The sequence below is a fragment of the Dermacentor silvarum genome, chromosome 1 (assembly GCF_013339745.2).
Source record: "Dermacentor silvarum isolate Dsil-2018 chromosome 1, BIME_Dsil_1.4, whole genome shotgun sequence".
Taxonomy (NCBI): domain Eukaryota; kingdom Metazoa; phylum Arthropoda; class Arachnida; order Ixodida; family Ixodidae; genus Dermacentor; species Dermacentor silvarum.
Window position 1 is genome coordinate 77,457,272 of NC_051154.1, and position 18,392 is coordinate 77,475,663.

At 47.1% G+C, this 18,392-nt stretch overlaps 1 protein-coding gene across 1 annotated transcript in view; it reads right to left on the reverse strand.

The window, feature by feature from the left end:
• Window positions 1–18,144, reverse strand: part of LOC119430988 (glutamate receptor ionotropic, delta-2) — a 46,450-nt gene extending 28,306 nt beyond the window's left edge. Inside the window, exon 1 of the mRNA XM_049664233.1 lies at window positions 18,067–18,144. Within this exon, the coding sequence (XP_049520190.1) occupies window positions 18,067–18,144 (78 nt within the window). The remainder of the gene's footprint in view (window positions 1–18,066) is intronic.
• Window positions 18,145–18,392: the final 248 nt, after the last annotated feature.

Here is an 18,392-nt window from a genome sequence, read left to right on the forward strand (position 1 = left end):
CTAAGAGCGTTGAGATACATAGTAGTGAAGACAATTCAGTAAACAGCAAGACATTTTAAGTTTCGTTTATCGCCGATTCACACATATATGCATGGAATCCGCCGATTTTTAAAACCAGTTCTTTGTATTTTAGTCACAATAGTAAAGGCACATTGTGACTGTTGACCAGAAAGAGAGGTGCTGACTTTGATAAAGGAGCTGGAGTTGTTAGCCTGGTTGACAGCATGGCGTTCTGTTGCATGATTATACACGGTGATCACACGAACACGCAAACGGTGCTGACACTCATAGTCACGCTCATACACACTATGAAGCTATTGACGAAGTCTGATTAAGATCAGCTCCCAAGAACAGAATAAGTCCTTTCATTTTCGGAGGAAGGGGATAGAAGGATGAAAAGAAGGAGAGAGAACACAGTTTCGCGCACACTTGAAAGTACGCATGGAGCCTACAAACAGGGTAGCAAACCGGAAAGTCGTCTGGCTAATCTCCTGCCTTGCCTCTCATCTCTCTCTCTCGCTGTGCGCAACGCGCAAGCACGGTGTTTCTCTATATATGGACCGAGGATGTTCTAGAGCTCCAAGCTCGAGCCTCGACGGGAATTCAGGGCGCAGGCTCCTTTCCCAAGCGTATCACCCCTGAAGGAAGCCGAACGCCAGGCCGGGGTTCGCTTGTACCCTTTTGAACCAGTGGGTGCCCGGCGGCGGTGGGAATCGAACCCACAGCCTCCCGCAGTCGAGGCGGGAGTTCTACCACTAGGCCACGAACCGAGGATGTTCTAGAGCTCCAAGCTCGAGCCTCGGTGCAAGTGTAATGCGGCCTTCCGAGATTGTCTACTGCAGTCACATAGAACATGTTACAAGTCCTCGGAAACATTGCACACACAACACATTGGTGAGTCGGTTCACTGAATTCTTTACTTAAAGTATGGTTTGTGCCAGTCTGATGCCATGAATTCCTGCACGTTTAGTGTTGTCTACTGAGGCCTCGTGGCTTGCGCAAGTCACGAGACCGATCAATTCCAGAACCCGTACTGGGAATGCTCGCGTCGCGCCGGATAAAGAGATGTCGGTTCTCTAGCTGTGGTTGAAGTTTAAGAATGCAGTTCAAGCTTGTATACAACTATGTGTTAGAACTAAAAGTTCTAACAGTTCTAGATAGAACTAAAAAAACTAATATGTCCAATCCTTGGATCACAAGAGATACCATTCACCTAAAAAGAAAAGTCAAACATTTAAAAACAAAACTGTAGAAAACACGCCGCCATAGCACAATCACACAAAGTCAGACTGCAAGCATGTCTCGTGAACTTAAGAATAAGATGCCAGAAGAAAAGTACAATCTTTATAATATCCGTCTCAGCCGAATGATTCGAGAGTCTCCAGCGACCTTTTGGAGATTTATAAAACCCATCCTGTCTAATATACTGATACCCTCACTGTAAACAACGCTTCTACTTCTGGTGCTATTGTAATTACCAATGCATTTAACAAATGCAAATGCATTTTAGATCAGTGTTTATAACCGACAATGGAAATTCACATCTCTCTGACAGATTTAAAGATCTGCCTCCTATTGAAAAGTTGTAAGTATCTGTCACAGCTGTCCCCGATTCATCGTCGGCGCGAAGTCGATCGACGGGGTAGACAAGCTGGTTGGTCGTTCCGTACGCAAGCGAGCACAGTGAAAAGAGCCAGAGTCGGGAGTAAACAAAAAAAAACAAGATATTTATCGGCTGATAAATATGCGCAAATAAAAAAAAAAACACTAGACAAACTAACACACCTGAACTTAATATAACACAATGATGAAGACAAATAAATACGAGCAATTAACAGTAGATATACAAATGAATCAGTGCGAGGATCAAATACACAATACACTTAACAGCATTTCGCTAAAACAACGTCCAAAAGAAATCAAAGTTCAAAAGAAAACGAATGGTGTCATACGCATGGCCGGGCAGCAGCAGCAAGTCCATAAACCGTGGAAGTCGGTGCACAAAGCTTTCCCGAAGAATGCTGGCGGTCCGATCTTGTCGAGGTGGATGCGAATTGCTGAGCTGGGTTTCCCGGGAGTCTAGATTTGACGTCTTCTCTCAAGCAGGTTGAGCTAACTTGAGGCGAACTACCGTGAGCTTCGTTGCAGACGCTGGTTTGACGTCTCGTTCGTCAACAAGTTCCTCGGAGTTCCGACGTGGCCAGGCGGCCCAGGCGATACTGGACGGCGCTAGCCCCCCAACGGCTTCTCAGCAGCGCATAGGTTCAGCTTCTGGACTCATCAGCAGGGCCCAAAACCTGCGCTTAAATAGCCTCTCCTTTCCCTAGTTCCCTATGTAGGGAAACTGCCGCTATGTAGAGTTCTCCGAATTCACGGCTCTTAGCTCCCAACAGTCTTGGCCGCGTCCCTTTCACCATGGACGAAGAACCACAGATTCCCCTCTCTCCCAATGTCAAGGGCCAAGGTCGAACCCAGCATACCACGCAGACGTACACGCACACTTCTGGGTCCGTAATCGGCGTGTCGCGTCTGGAATCGAGATGGCACCCCGAGCGGCCACGACGCTTTTGACGCCCGTAATTCGGCGTGTCGATGTCGAGTAAATTATACGCTGCACAGTCAGGAGCCCACGTTTTTGACGCTCGTAATTCGGCGTGTCGTTAATCAGCGTCCAAACCATTCGAAAATATGCCGCTCCGTGACAGTATCGGAAGCTGGGGTACTTAATTTACTTTTAAGTTTGTGCGACAAGAAATATCATGGTCCGGATGAAATACCTAACGTATTTTTAAAGCGGTATACGCGGAATGGTGTTCTAAATATCTTGTAATAATTTTTCATGGATCGCTTTCTAGTGGTCTTTCTAGTGGTCTAGTGGTTTTTCTAGTGGTCTTCTAGCCAGATGGCTGGAAAGTGTCAAAAGTAAAACCTCAACATAAAGAGAGGTGACAAACATCAGATAACTAACTATAGGCCGATAACTCTGACTTGTACATGTTGCAAAGTACTGGAACACACCATATACAAGCATGCAAGTGAATTCTAGCTTGGACGTTAACATTATCTTATCACCAACGCAGCATGGGTTCATCGGTGTTTTTTTCACGGTTACACAGCTATAGTTGAAGTAATTCATGATTTTGCTTTAGTTATAAATAATCTTTGTCAAGTCAACACTATATTTATGAATTTTTCCAAGGCATTCGATAAGCTATCACACGTACAACTACTTCTTAAACTATCGCGCACTTTAAAAACAGTATGATTTGTAATTATATCCAGTGTTACTTATCTAGGTATCGGTATGTCATTTTTAACAAAGTCTCTTCATATTTGCTTCCAGTTGTCTCAGGTGTTCCCTAAGGTTCCGTGTTAGGCCCGTTGTTGTTCCTTAATTCTGTACATAAACGACATGTTGACGGACATAATATTAAAATCAGACTTTACGCGGACGACTGTGTATTATATTCTGTTATTAACTCAACTGAGGATCAGCTTCAACTAAACACACTGTTCAGTGGTGCAACACTTGGCAAATGTTAGTAAACATTAAGAAAAGTGTTGTCATGTCTGTAACAAATAAGGCGCGTCTCCTGTTATTTGACAACAAACTGGATGGAAACATGCTATCACGCATCGATTATTACAAATATCTAGGTCTTCGTATTTGTAATAATCTGCGTGGAAACGATCATATAACCCAAATCACTAACAAAGTAAAGTTGAAACAACATTACATGAAACGTTCCCTTCACAATTCTTCATGTGAAACAAAGCTTACCGCATACATGACTTTTATTTTACCCGTTCTTGAGTACGCTTATATTATTTGGGACTCTTTTACTCAGGTTAATATCAACAGATTAGAAATATTTCAAAATAAAGCGGTGAGATTTATTGTTAATCGCTATGGCAGGGTATCGGTTTCGGGATTGGTGGCGAAAGCTGGTCTAAACCCCACCTCGGAGAGGAGTAAAATTGTACGATTACGCTTTATGATTAAAATCATTAAAGGGCACTTAAGAGTGACACATCTAACTATGTACAATTTTCTACAGGTTATGCTACTAGATTGTGTTTGGCGCAGCATAGCCTTAGTCGCTTTTGCGCCACTAAACCTCATTTAATTAACTTATACTACTAGAAGACGCCATAGTCCTTCAATAGTTCAATTTCAGCCATAAATGATGTGTTTCAGAATTCTTTCCTCCCGCGAACGATAATAAAGTGGAAAAACTTAGACTCGCATGCACTTTCAAAAGATGGCATCGAAACATTTTCAGAAATTCATTGCCAGCTGATCGATCATTTACGCGTTCTTTCTCCCATTTGTATATATGTCATCATGATGTGCCCTCCCCCCCCCCCCTTTTTTTTTTTTTTTGTCATTGGAGTCTCTGGTTAAGAGACTCCAATGACTCCCGCTGGAGTCAGCAGTATTGTAAAATAAAGTAAAACAAATAAAAAAACAGCACATATGCTTCGCCCATCGCATTAACATGTAACGTACTCTGCAAAGCTTTCTAAGGGGTGCAAACGACAAAAACTAAAAGTTTCATAACCATACACCGCAGAAAGTATACCAGCGCGCTAGGATCCTCTACACACGCTTCTGTATAAATGCTTGTTCCTGGCGTGTGCGCATATGACGCGTATATACAAGCTCAAGTCTGTCTACGTGGAAGAGCGATTAGATTCATTCATCACCGTTACGGCCGCGGATCTTGTCCCTCATCTCGCGTTTTCATGCTCCATCCCGCGGCGCAGAGAGAAGAGGGACGCGTGGACGCGCGCCATTATGCGGCCGCGCGAGCCTGCATCGCACGCACACTCGCCTCACGGCCATTCGAGTACCTTTCTCGTTCATAAATCATTCTGCGAGCGCAGCACTGCAGAAGCGATGCGCTGAACATGAGATAATTTGGCTTCGCCTTTTTGGGCGCCCGTTGCATACCCGCGCTGACTGGCACCCATTGGGAAGTGGGTTTTTGTTTGGACACTACATATAGTTGAGGCTTTCGAGACGGGCGGCGAACCGTTTGAATCTCGCTTTATCTTCGCTCCGAGAACAGCCGAAATGTTATTGGGCTAGCTCGCGCGACCGGGTCCACACCCTTCGCCCTCGTACGGGAAAAGAACGACGGACCTCCCTGGCACGGTCGGGTGCACAAGCGCGGAACAGAGCATCACTGAATGGGATGAAGGGGTGTACGAGGTGAGGCCGAGAAAAAAGAACGTGCGCCTCGGGGGGCGGCTGAGATAAGGTCGAGCGAAGACGCACAAGCAGAGATAGACAGAGATCATGGAGAAGAGGGGAGGAGAAACGTGTTTTTGGAAACATGTAGGATGCCGTCAGAGGATGCTGCAACTGTGCCGCTTGCGAATGAACAACGCGGACGCGCTGCTATCACAAAAGAAAAAAAAATATAGAGACAAAGAGAGAGGGAGAGAAATGAATGGTGCGGCCTGCCGCTGAAAAAAGGAGTGAGGGCACCTAAGTGCGATATGCGCCGCCGCGGCGCCACTTGTCGGGCTCGGATGTCAGCGACTGACGCGGTGATTTTAAATGTACAGAAAAGCTGTTCGCTCGCCTGCTGGCTACGGTCTTTCATATAGCGAGTCACCACCACTTTTCCGTATCGGGTATGCTTCTAGCCTCTTTCGTGGGCCGATCCAGGAGCTAGTGCAGCCTAAAAATGTGGGCTGATATGTGCTACAGGGTGTGCGCCTTTGGGACCACGGGTCGCAAGGGCGCATACTCTATTATCCTATTATATATGTTTCAATAAATAAAAATGTCCACCAGCAAGGTTCATCACGGTACCGCCAGCACAAAAGCCCGTTACTCTAACCATGGCGCCACTCAGGCGTGCCTCAAGAGGCACAATAGAACATCCTTAAGAATATTCCGCATGCAAGTCAGCGGGTGGAGACGCTTTGGCTCGTTTTCCTAACGCCAACAGTTTCCCGTCGGTCTCACCTCGCGCAACGTCGATGTGCGACGCATGCGACATCGCTGGCGGCGCTCTTGATCATGCCAGCGTTGACAGGCATTTCGTAGCGGGCAGAATGTCGCACCCGTTCAGACTATACTTTGAATACCGTCCAAGGAGTTCAAGCACAACGCTGAACTAAATCTGCCGCTATCGGTGATTCGCGCTTCAGGCGAAGCTGCCACTTTTTTAAATAAGTCAATCAATAAAGTTATCTGATGGCCGGATTTTGAACAGATGACATCTAGCACAGAAGCCCGACACTGCAACGACAACGGCGTGCCTCATAATGAGATCGTAGTTCTAGCATGAAAATGATTTAAAACTTATTAACACGTCATCATACGTCAGCATGTGCGCCGATCCTACAAATAGTGCTGACTAAAACTGCCATGCCGATCCCGAACATAGTGCGGTCTAAAAATGGGGCCGATCCGATGGCGCAATATAATAACTTAAAAGTCCGACGCTACTCCTACTCCCCTCGCGAGAGCGGTGACGCGGTAGGGTGCCGTGTGCAGTGACTCCGCCTCTATGTCACCCCGACTCACTCAGGAAGACTTCGTCTTTCAGCGACTTCAACTGGAGGTTCAATCGCCTTCCAAGTTTTTAGGAATTGCCGAAATTACACTATCGGAGACTCGAGCTTTGTAATAAGAATATCATCTTCATCCCCATCATCATCAGCAGCAGCAGGAGCAGCAGAAACAGCAGGCTATTGTACAGCGTTGGTCGGAAAATTTCGTGGCGTAAACACAAAACGCCAGGTTAACAATTGAAGGCAAACGGCATATCTTTCTTTGCAATACGGCATGCAGCATATATATATATATATATATATATATATATATATATATATATATATATATATATATATATATATATATATACAGTAGTAACTGGATTTTTCAATGGGCCAAGCGTATTTAGACAAATCAGAAGCACAACTTCGGGGTTATCTTAGGTTAATTCACCCACCGAGACTGTTCGGTAAATAAACGTAAGATAACCGCGAAGTTGTGCTTCTCATTTATATATATATATATATATATATATATATATATATATATATATACACTTAGTGACGTCACCACGCTTTCATATATATCAAAGCAAGACCCGTCTGGCAACTCATTCAGTTCATTCTAAGACTGCCATGGGTAGACCACGAAAATTAGAGACCTGAAGAACAGCGTGAATACAATGCTCGACCATGTGTGGTGTTTCATACAGCTTCGCTGTACATTCACGTTCGCAGGGCGGGATGGCGGCCAATTTTTATGTCCACTGCAGGACGAAGGCCTCACCCAGCAATCTCCAATTACCCCTGTATTGCGCAAGATGATTCCAACTTGCGCCTGCAAATTTCCTAATTTCAGCACCCCACATTATTTCCTGCCGTCCTCGACTGCGCTTACCTTCCCTGGGCACCCATTCTGTAACTCGAATGGTCCACCGGTTATCAGGCCTACGCATTACATGGGCTGCCCAGCTGCATTTTTTTTTTTTTTTTGTCATAATGTCATCTAGAATATCGGCTATCGCCGTTTGCTCTCTGATCTACCACGCTCTCTTCCTGTCTCTTAACATCACGCCTAACATTTTTCGTCCCATCGCCCTTTGCGCGGTTTTCAACTTGTTCTCGAGTTTCTTTGTGAACCTCCAAGTCTATGCCCTATATGTTAGCTTCGGCAGAATTCAATGATTGTACACTTTTCTTTTCAACGACAGTGGTAAGCTCCCAGTCATGGTTTGGAAATGCCTGCCGTATGCACTCCAACCCGTTTTTATTCTTCTGTAAATTTATTTTTCATGATCAGGGTCCCCTGTGAGTAATTGATCTAGATAAACATACTCCTGCACCGACTATAGAGGCTGACCTGCGATCATGAATTATTGTTCCCTTGCCAGGCTATTGAATATTATCTTTATCTGGAAGGCCCCAAAGATGTACCGTGGGCTGTGACGCCGCAGTGGAGGGCTCCAGGTTAATTTTCGATCGCCTAGAGCGCATGCAAACCAAGGCACGCTAAACGGAATGCGGGCGCCGCGAGCTCGCTCTCACAGCAGAACCCCACTGAGCGACCGCTATAAGTCGCGGATTTTGTTCCTGTCGCGCAACACGAATTACTCTTTTTTAAAGCTAAGCTCTCTGTCGGCTGCTGCAACAGAGTGCAGGCGCGAAAAGCATCACATTTTTTGTGGGTTGCTCTGAAAATGTACATTAGATGAAATCAGTTTTTGTCTGCAGTGCACTATGTTGAATTATGAAAATACTGAGTCATATAGTTTCGTACGCATGTGGATGTCAAAAATGCTTTAAAAACAATCATTCATCATTCATTCATTCATTCATTCATCCATTCATTCATTCATTCATTCATTCATTCATTCATTCATTCATTCATTCATTCATTCATTCATTAAATTCAATGCGTCCGTCCAGTCCATCCATTTGACGCACTGAACGAGTTCACAGGCCAACATTTACTTGTCGTTGCCAAGTGTCTTTACTTGCGCTGACTCATTTCATCTCTAAGCTGCGCCGCTTTGATTGTGCGCAGACGACGCAGTGACAAATATCAGCGCATGGAAAATGTTTCCTGCATAAATAAGTGCACAAGCAAAAGAATAAGGCATGCAAGCAGTGAGAGAGAGAGATAATTTATTTGAAGGAAGGCAGAGAGGTCGGCCTGAGCTAGCATGCTCTAGCCTGCTACTCTGCACAGGGGGAGGGGGGAACAGGGACATAAAGGCTGGATGAGGGGTGATGATGACATAGAAGAAGGATGTACAACGGTAAAGGCAAGTTCAGCATCCTCATGGCTATCAACAAAGTCCAAAAAGGTCCTTCAAACGTGTCATCCACCTTCCAGAGCATGGACGGAGTCACGAATACAATTGAAAGTTCACAAAAACTCGCCGCGAAGAAGCTTGTGTATGGGCTTCTCCTGCGTGAACAGCACAGGTGTCAAGCAAGGTAATTAAATTATGTGAAGAGCAGCGATCAGCTGCTCCAGTACGGCGAGGACATGCACGGCGCTTTTAGCGGCCGGAGTCTGCAGACCACAGAGAATCACGCGCATTGATTCTAGCAGGCGTTTCAGCATTTTTTCAACGCTTTCTTGGTCATTCTTTTCAGCTCCTTGCTTGCCTATAGGGTCATCGAATTTACTGCAAGCAGTGGACAACGAAAGAACATCTTGGGCCGAATTCACAAAGCTTCTCGTTCGTACGCATGCTTTAATACGTCCCGCATCGGGATTGGCTAGAATTTGCTCTTGGGAACAATTCTAGCATAAGAGCTTTTGTGAATATACGGGCCCTTAAAGACATAAAAATAAATTGAACGCTTTATTCAGCTGTTTCTGGCTGGCTATACGATTTTCTGACACCTGCTCTTACGAACAATTCTAGCGTAGATTTTCTTTTCTTGTTTAAATACGGGCCCTAGCTCTTTTGTAAGCGCCTTTTCTCATTGGTTGATGCCCGGGCGCCCCGCACTCATAAGAGCGATTGGCTTGATAACGAGAGGATCGCCGCAGCGAAGGCCAACCCTCGATATAGCAGTTATAGGTAGGAGAAGTTTTGTGCATACGGGGCCGTGGTGATCTATGCAGGAAGGCCCGAGTTTGGCAAAGTCTTTAGCAAAGTTTGGGATCTCCGCGAGCTCTGGCGACGCTACGGATGAATTCGCTAACGGTATCAAGAGATAAAATTCAACCCTCGGCATGCCTTCAGTTTCAATGGCATATCTATAGATTCACTCTTGGGTTATCATCACTTGGCTGTTACCTCATGGGCAACCGATAAAGAAGGTGTCACGTAATCAAACCGGCGGTGCCTTCTTTCATTTGTTTATTGTTCCACCGAGTGCATTATCTGTGCAAGTAAGTTAGAGAAATAAATGTTATCTTTTAACGTATTCGAAAGAAAGGAAAGGGTTGGCGTGAGAATGCGCCACGTCTGGACTGTTCGCATTCGACGCTGGATGTACAGATAATGTCCGAAATAGGAGACACGCCCGTGACTCATCCCAGAAAGGCGTGGCAAGCGGCTACCACCGAGTGCAGATAGAAAGCGGGACAGTCACGGTATTGCGATACTGCGTTGATAACAATAGGCGGCGCTGGCGCGTAACATTGCCTAGTCTTCTGTATTTGAAACGAGGAAGCGCCGTGGCGCATGGTGCGCTCGTGTTGACATATGTGGCTTTATCTGGACATTTTATTGCCTGCTGCATTCGCCCGTTTCGCGCTACCCTTGTTCACTGACTACCGTCGAGCAAACTCAGACGAGCGAGAAACTGGGGGCATCATCCATAGCACCCCTGGGCCCATATCACCTAAAGGAGTTCTACGCTAGAGAACTGGGCGCGTATTCACAAAAAGCTCTTAACCTAGAATTTTTTAAACGTTAAATTCTAGGTTAAATTTCACGTTAAATTTCAGTACAAATCCATGTTGGGTATATTGTTAGCGAAAGCGGCCGGCCAATGGAAGAAACTTGGACGATGCGTAAGCTTCGCCTTTTAGAGTGGAACGTGATAGTATTCAAAGATACCTGACTGCTTCTCACGCTTCCCGGCAACTGCAGCTTATGTAACCGTAATGTTTACCTGCAAACGCTGGCGGCGAGCGCTATACACGAAGGCGAGCGTTCTGGTTCTTTTTTCCTCCGCACGGTGGGCGCCGCCGCCGCCGCGGATGTGCAGAGGCGAGCGCCATCTGGATGGTGTTGCAAGAAACCGAGCGGGCGCGTCACTCCCACTAAGACATACCTCAAACGGCAGCTGGAAAAGTGTTTGAGTCTCCGCTCCACGTAACAAAAATATGTTTTCATGTATGTTCAAATTACAGACCGACGCTATCTTGTCTGTAGGTTGTGTGTAAGTCGTACTCTACAAATTTTCTGACGCATTTTACTTTTTTTTAATTCAATTAGTTCAGTAACGCCTATGCGCCACGCCTGCGTGGTTCGCAATGATGTTTCTCGAACGGACAACGCCGCCGACGCCGGATTTTGTGCGACACGGGGCCCTTAACGCTGTCGCGTTAAAAAGCACTTCTGAACAAAAAGCTTTGTGAATTCGGGCTCTGGAGACGGATTCACAAAGCTTTTCGCTCGTATACGTGCTGCTTGCCATCGGCCGGCCGTGTTCGCTAATATTATACCCAACATCAAGATTGGTTGAAATTTACTCTCTGAAAAGATGTAGCGCAAGATCTTTTTTTTTTTTTTTTTTTTTGTCTGAATACAGGTTCTGGTTGGTATAAGAGCATATGCCAGCCATTTCACATTTCATTAGCGAAGCTGCCCGGCAACGACAATGTGATAATGCGCACGAAATCACCCTGGTCCCTGGTCATAGCCGCATACATGGTCGAAGAAAACTACAAGAACGGAGCGCCGCGCGAGCTGGGGTGCGAAGGTGGGGGCTTTAGGGACGCCTGGACCCGGGTTCGCAGGGTCTCCAGCCTGCCGCAACGTAGCTTCCCGACGACATGAGGAATCTCCCCTGGCTGTGAGGAAACGTGGCGACGTTTCGACGACCAAACGCGGCAGGACATTCTAGAGCGTCTGCTAACGTCGCTGCTCATGCCTTATTTTTCCCCCAAGCTTGCTTGACAACAACCCGTAGTCCCGGACCTCGTTATTAGCACTTAGAATTTATCAACATGCAGTTTGGGGCGTGCACAGTGTTTGTACTTGAACTTTGTTACTCCCTTAGTGAATTACTGTTGAAGTTCTGTCAGCTTACTACAATCATGCCACTCGGCACTGTTTGATTTTTGTTATATAAAGTGTGTTTTTGCGTGTGTTCAGTTGCAGCTGGCTTTGTTTCTGGCGTGAATAAAAACATTGTGAATAAGGTGCCAGGACCAGTATTCGCAAAAAGTTCTTCACTTGAATTGTTCGTAAGCACAAATTCTAGCCAAACTCGATTCTGGACATAACATTAGCGAAGGCGCCAATGACAAAGAGCACTTATACGAACTAAAATGTATGTGAATTCGGCCCTGGGCCCGTATTCACAAAAAGCTTTTACGCTATAATTGTTCGTAAGAGCAAATTTCAGGCCATCCCATACCAATACACATTGCGGTGGAAGTGCTGAGAATGCACATTAGGCACTTTGCCCGTCCCCGTTCCCATCATCTTGCAACACTACCGTCAGAAAGGCCGCAGGCATCATTTTGTACTACGATTTCGCGGATTATTACACCCGCCTTCCATCAGGCTTCACCCCCGCAACTAAGCCATCGATTCCTCCATGGTGTTTGGCTCGACCGGCAGTTCACCTCACCGTACCAGGAATCAGCAAAAAATCGGAGCTGTCATCGCCTGCTCTTAACTCTTTCCGTACCACGCCCATTGGGCATGGTATCGATGGTTTGAAATGCCACTTTCGAGACCTTCCGCGCCGCTCACGGACATACTGCGCTGTCGAACGTGGAGGAGAAGTATATTTTAGTTTTCTAAGCAGTTCGCTTTTTTCCCGCGAGGCGGTGATCTTTAAGCGCGCTCCGAAGTACAGACTGTACAGTGGCTAGAATGGAGAAGTGTCACGTGTGTTGAACGCGCCGGCTCGCGCGTGGCTTTTTGGGAGGCAACCGCCAGGTGACGCTGCCACACGCTTACACATGTATATGTATAAAGAACATGTATAGTATACCTGATTAAATCAAGCAGGCTAGGTGACTATTTGTCGCCGCCCCGTTTCAAAGGGGATGCCAATAAATCATCATCATCATCACGTCAGCCGCGACGGCGGCTAGCAGTTGCAGTGCAAGGGCGCTGCGTGGAATGCGATCATCCGCGCGCGCAGCTCAATATGCAATAAGAAAAAGAAAAAAAAAGCTTCGTAATATACTCGCTCGTGCATGGCGGCAGATGACGATAGAGTGACTATGCTAGCCATTTTGTAATTAAAAGGCGACAAGGTAATAATCCGATTAAGCGCGCGTCGATGGTAGAATGTAGCTTACTTTATACCCCAATCACACGGGCACTTTCAAAGTGCTTTGAATCAAAGATTCTTTACTTCAAGGGAAGACGCGCGCTGTCACACGGGCGCATCAAAGGAGGCCTAGTTGAAGGGAGCTTTGAGCCAAAGGAGTCCGCGTTTGTCCTTTGAAATCTCAAAGGAATACTTTTGAGCCCAGAGGGCGTCCGACAGAAGAAAACAAAATTCTTTATAAATACGAAAGTTCAATTTTTGCCTGTTAAAACAAGTTTCACTATATTATAGAAGTTTATAAGCACTAAACACTTTCGTGACACCCGCAGTCTCAATGATGAATGCGCCGGTACAACAGCGCCGGCACGGATTGTCACAATCAGCAACACCGACGCAAAATGGGTCTTGGGAGGGTTTACAGTAGCGCGATTAAAAGACACGGCGCTAACTTCCAACAGTGTTTGTTATCGAAGTTCAGTTCGTACTTTTAATTGCGCTGCCGTTAACCCTCCAAGACGCATTACCAACAAGCCCACATTGCAACCCTCGTGAGCAAAATGGGCGCCATGTGCGATTTGGTTATCGGCTACGCATCGAAGTGTCCTCGTGTGCGTGTGCGTGGTGTGTGTGTGTGTGTGTGTGTGTGTGTGTGTGTGTGTGTGTGTGTGTGTGTGTGTGTGTGTGTGTGTGTGTGTGTGTGTGTGTGTGTGTGTGTGTGTGTGTGTGTGTGTGTGTGCGTGTGCGTGTGTGCGTGTGTGTGCGTGTGCGTGTGTGCGTGTGCGTGTGTGCGTGTGTGCGTGTGTGCGTGTGCGTGTGTGCGTGTGTGCGTGTGTGTGTGTGTGTGTGTGTGTGTGTGTGTGTGTGTGTGTGTGTGTGTGTGTGTGTGTGTGTGTGTGTGTGTGTGTGTGTGTGTGTGTGTGTGTGTGTGTGTGTGTGTGTGTGTGTGTGTGTGTGTGTGTGTGTGTGTGTGTGTTTTCGTCACTTTTGCGTTTTAGAGTACGTTGCGGTTTCTGCCAAAAGCTTCAGCGGAGACCACCTGGCTAGCGTGTAGCACTGATACATATCCCTTGAACTAATGTTCCTTTGAGAGCTCTATGCTCCTTAACATCAAAGGACCTTCGGTATGCCCGTGTGACTGGGGTATTAGCCGATTTACTCCCGCTGACACCTTATCGAACGCAAAGCAAAAAAATTCCCAGTGGTAACTCGGAAGCAAACAGTTTATTTTGACAGACTGTTTACGCAAACAACTCATTTTTGAAGAGTGGCTCACAATCCGTTTAAAACAAACCATTCTCAGTCATCGATGACGTTTTGCTACGCGACGGACCTGAGCTGGTGCTTTTTTCTGACGAGAAAAAAAATTGTTTAAATTGGTTCACAAACAGTTCAAACAGAACGTTGTCAGCTTTATATGATTATCTGCTTAGTGACGCACCTGAAGCTCGCGCCTGAGCTTCAGGTGCTTCTTTTCAAGGGAAGACGCTCTCTCTTTGTTGAGTGCCTTCGTGTAGGAGTGCAAACGGGTGACCAAAAGAATTTTGTAACCTGGTTGGTAAGGCTGGGGCCATGCGGCGCACAGCCCAGTATGACGTCGTTCTTGTGCAGGCAGGAGACAAGCTCTTGCAAGATGTCACTGAGCAGCTCGTTGTAACTGAACCACATCGGAAAAAGTGGTTTCAAGACCGTCTATACAAATGAGAAGAGCTTCTCCGAAGGGTAAATGAAGCCCTCATTGACGCCGAACTTCGTGGACATCGCCACCTGTTACACGTTGGCTTCACCAGCGGCAACAAGGAGCTCGTCAAAGCATTCTTAGCACAAAGACTTCAGGATTGTTTTTGCGTGCGACATACCCTGTCCCGCAGAAGACTATATCCGCGAGTGGCTCATCTTTTCAGGGTAATCATGGTCGGAGAGCATTGCGGATTCAAAAGGACAGATTGGTGCCCGCTAGTTGGTATGGCATTATTTACATAGTAGAGCAGAAGCACACGGACGGCGAAACAAACAAACGGGACACAGCGCGAACAACTGAGTGTTTGTCGCGTTAGGCGCCTGTGTCAGTTACACTTGCTGGGTTGATTTGTTCGTGTGTCTTCCTTCTCCCCTCCTTTTGTGCGGCGATATATATATATATATATATATATATATATATATATATATGTCTGTTCTCGCGCAATAAACACTCAATTAGTTAGCGCTGTGTTCCATCTGCTTCTTACGCCGTCCGTGTGCTTCTGCGCTACTGCGTAAATAAAGCATTGTGGATTTCTTTATCATGTGAGAAGCTTCTTCAACCTTCCCACTAACCAGCAGTGCGTACAGTTCATGGTTTACATCCTCACTGCTGAATAGAAGTGTCAGATCGCCCCCTTCACAGTTGCCACTGATGGAAGCTTCGACCAAATCGTAGAAACTAAGGCAGTTCAAGGTGAGCAAAAATTGGGCAGCAGTACGATAGTAGCATCCAAGCACGAAACAATCTTTTCGCGCCATGAATACACATATAGACTTGCTGCAGCACAAAAAGAAACGAGTGTAACTTTCCATAGGTGTCACTGAAGCAGCTGAGCCGGCGCCACTCGCATCGGGCGACGTGTCAACGACAGCGCGCGGCGCGCGCTCCCTCGCAGCTCCCTACCGGCGGCTCCAATGCGCCCGTATACGCGCTGCGTGCCGCTCATCACAATTCCCCATTCTAGCGACTGTACTCCAAAGTTTCGCGATCGTCAAAGGAGAACGAAAAAATGGCCGCCCGCTATCGATGGTTTGAAAAGTTTGAAACGCCGCTTTCGAGACCTTCCGCGCCGCTCACGGACACACTGCGCCATCGGACGTGAAAGAGGAGAAACTATATTTTTGTTTTCTAAGCAGTTCGCTTTTTTCCCGCCAAGCGGTGATGTTTAAACGCGCTCCGAAGTTTCGCGATCGTCAAAGCAGAACGCAAAAATGCCCGGCTGCGGAAACGGCGCGCGCGCTTCGGGAGATCGCAGATATCGCGATTCCGCTGCCTCTGCGGCTGATCTTATCGATACTTCGAATAGCAGCGAGTCAGAGGGCGCTGACGTTTCGTCGGATTAAAATCCCTATATAAGAAAAGTACCGCCATCTACTCTTTCCTCCACCGCCTCCTCTCCTAAAGCGCTTGCTTTTTTCTTTACTTTTTGCTTGCGAAAGCCAAGTCGACGGTGGCGCACCTAGAAAGTCCACGTTGAAGTTTTCAGGCCGGGCGCGCGCCGCCGCCGCCACCGACGACTGCGGCTGCGCAGAGGACTTTCAACATGGCTCTGAGGCGGAAAAAAAGAAAATATAAAGAAGTGAAAAGCGCGCGCTATCATCGTCCAATCGGAGATACAGGAGAGAGAAAAGCGGCGTTTATCAAAGGATGGCGGTACTTTTCTTATATAGGGACTTTAGTCGGACTTCGAGTCTGAAAGCGACGACGACGCAAACCAGCCCGGAACATCGGCGGCCGCAGCCCGGCACGCCCAGCCGTAGTGCTTGCAGTTAAATTTTTGTAGCGAAATACCTGTTGAATGAAAAATATTGATTTTTTTCGGCCGATTTTTGTAACATTTTTTTTTCTTAGTAAATACAAGCGTGTCTTTACAAACTTTGTTCAATTTTATCACACAATCTTGATTTTGACAATTTATATATTTTTTATGACATACATCTCGTTAATCAAACTTTTATGCTTAAAATTGTATTCATTTTTCTTTTTGTTTATGTATTACATTAAATATTGAGTGTCGTAGTTCCTTCAGAAAAAAAAAACATCTACAGTAACATACAAAAAACACCCATTTTCCTCATGGTAGGGAAAGAGTTAAACAGCTAACGCTGCTCCTTTTGCACGAGAAGTACGCCGACCACTTACATATCTATACAGATGGATCAGCAACTCTCGAGTGTTCCTCTATTGCCGTTGTTTTTCCAGCGAAAGCCACCACCATAAGTTTCAAGACAAGTCACCCAACGACATCGACGGCTGCGGAACTTGCAGCTCTTCGCGCTGCACTTCATCTCGTCAGCCAAGAACAACATCGGAGGTGGTCCATATTCAGTGACTCGAAGGCAACACTGCAGTCTTTACTATCAGCCCTGCGGCGCGGAGCTCACGAACAACTGGTATACGAGATTAAAGACTTAATATACTTTGGCTTATTATAACGTGGGAAAGATTGAGGAAGCCGTAAAATATGGACGCAGCATGAAATCAGTAAGAAGAAAACTAGGCATAGGACAAGGCAAGATGAATGCACTGAAAGATAAGCATGGTAATATCATCAGCAATTTAGATGGCATTGTAAAGGCAGCGGAAGAATTCTATACTGACCTGTACGGTTCCCAAAACAGCCAAGCTACTTTCAATCGAAATAGTGTTGAACCGGATACAGAACCGGATGGAGAAGGTGGGCGCCGCCGCTGTCGGCCTGCCGTGTCGTTGATGTTGCCGCTCTTGCTGCTGCCGTTTTTGTCGTAGCACTAGTAGTGATGGTGGTGTTGGCATCCCCGGTTCGTCTCGCACATTTCGTTGTAGTGTCGGTGGTGGTCGTCGTCCCTCGTCGCCATCAACGATATACCGGCGGGCCGCGGGTACCTGGCTGCATCGACGAAGAGGACGCTTTCTCGTCTTCCGTGCTCCTTGAGGATTGCTACCGCCCTGCGTTGACGTCCTTGCATGTCGTGCACCGGGCGCATGTTCCTCGGCGTGTTTTCCGTCTGTATGGCGTTCCTGAGTTCCGGTAGCAGTGTTTCCTTCAGTCCCCGCGCCTCATGATATCGAATCCCGAGTAGGTCGAGGATTCTTCTTCCCGTTCTGGTGCCCGACAGCCTCTCCAGCTGCGCTATTCTCTGCGCCTCGGCGACCTCCTCGAGCGTGTTGTGTACACCCAGCTCGAGGAGCCTGTGGGTTGGCGTGTACTGGGGTACCCCCAGGGCGGTCTTGAACGCCTTGCGGATCGCCACGTTCAGCTTGTCGGTTTCGCTCCTGTTCCAGTCGGCATACGCGGCGACGTACGATATGTGGCTCAGCGCGTACGCCTGTATCAGCCTCGTCACGTTGTGTTCCTTCCTTCCTTTCCTCTTGTTCGCGACCCGCCGCACGAGGTGCGTGGCGGTGGCCACTTTCTTCTGTAGTCGGGCAACCAGCTCGCGGTTGGCACCGTTCTCTTCGAGCCACATGCCGAGCACACGCAACTTGGATACCGTCGGTATTCGGGTCCCCTCCCTCGTCGTGACGTACGTGGACGCCCAAACGACGGGCATCGACCACGCCCTGCGGGAGGGGTCCTTTCTTGCGCGGTCTGTGAAGTAGGATCTCTGACTTGTCGGGTAAACAGACGAGTCCCATGTCTTCAAGGTGCCGCTCCACCTCTTGGACGGCCCGCTGCAGCCGGTCTTGCATTTCGCCGACGCTCGTGTTCTCCGTG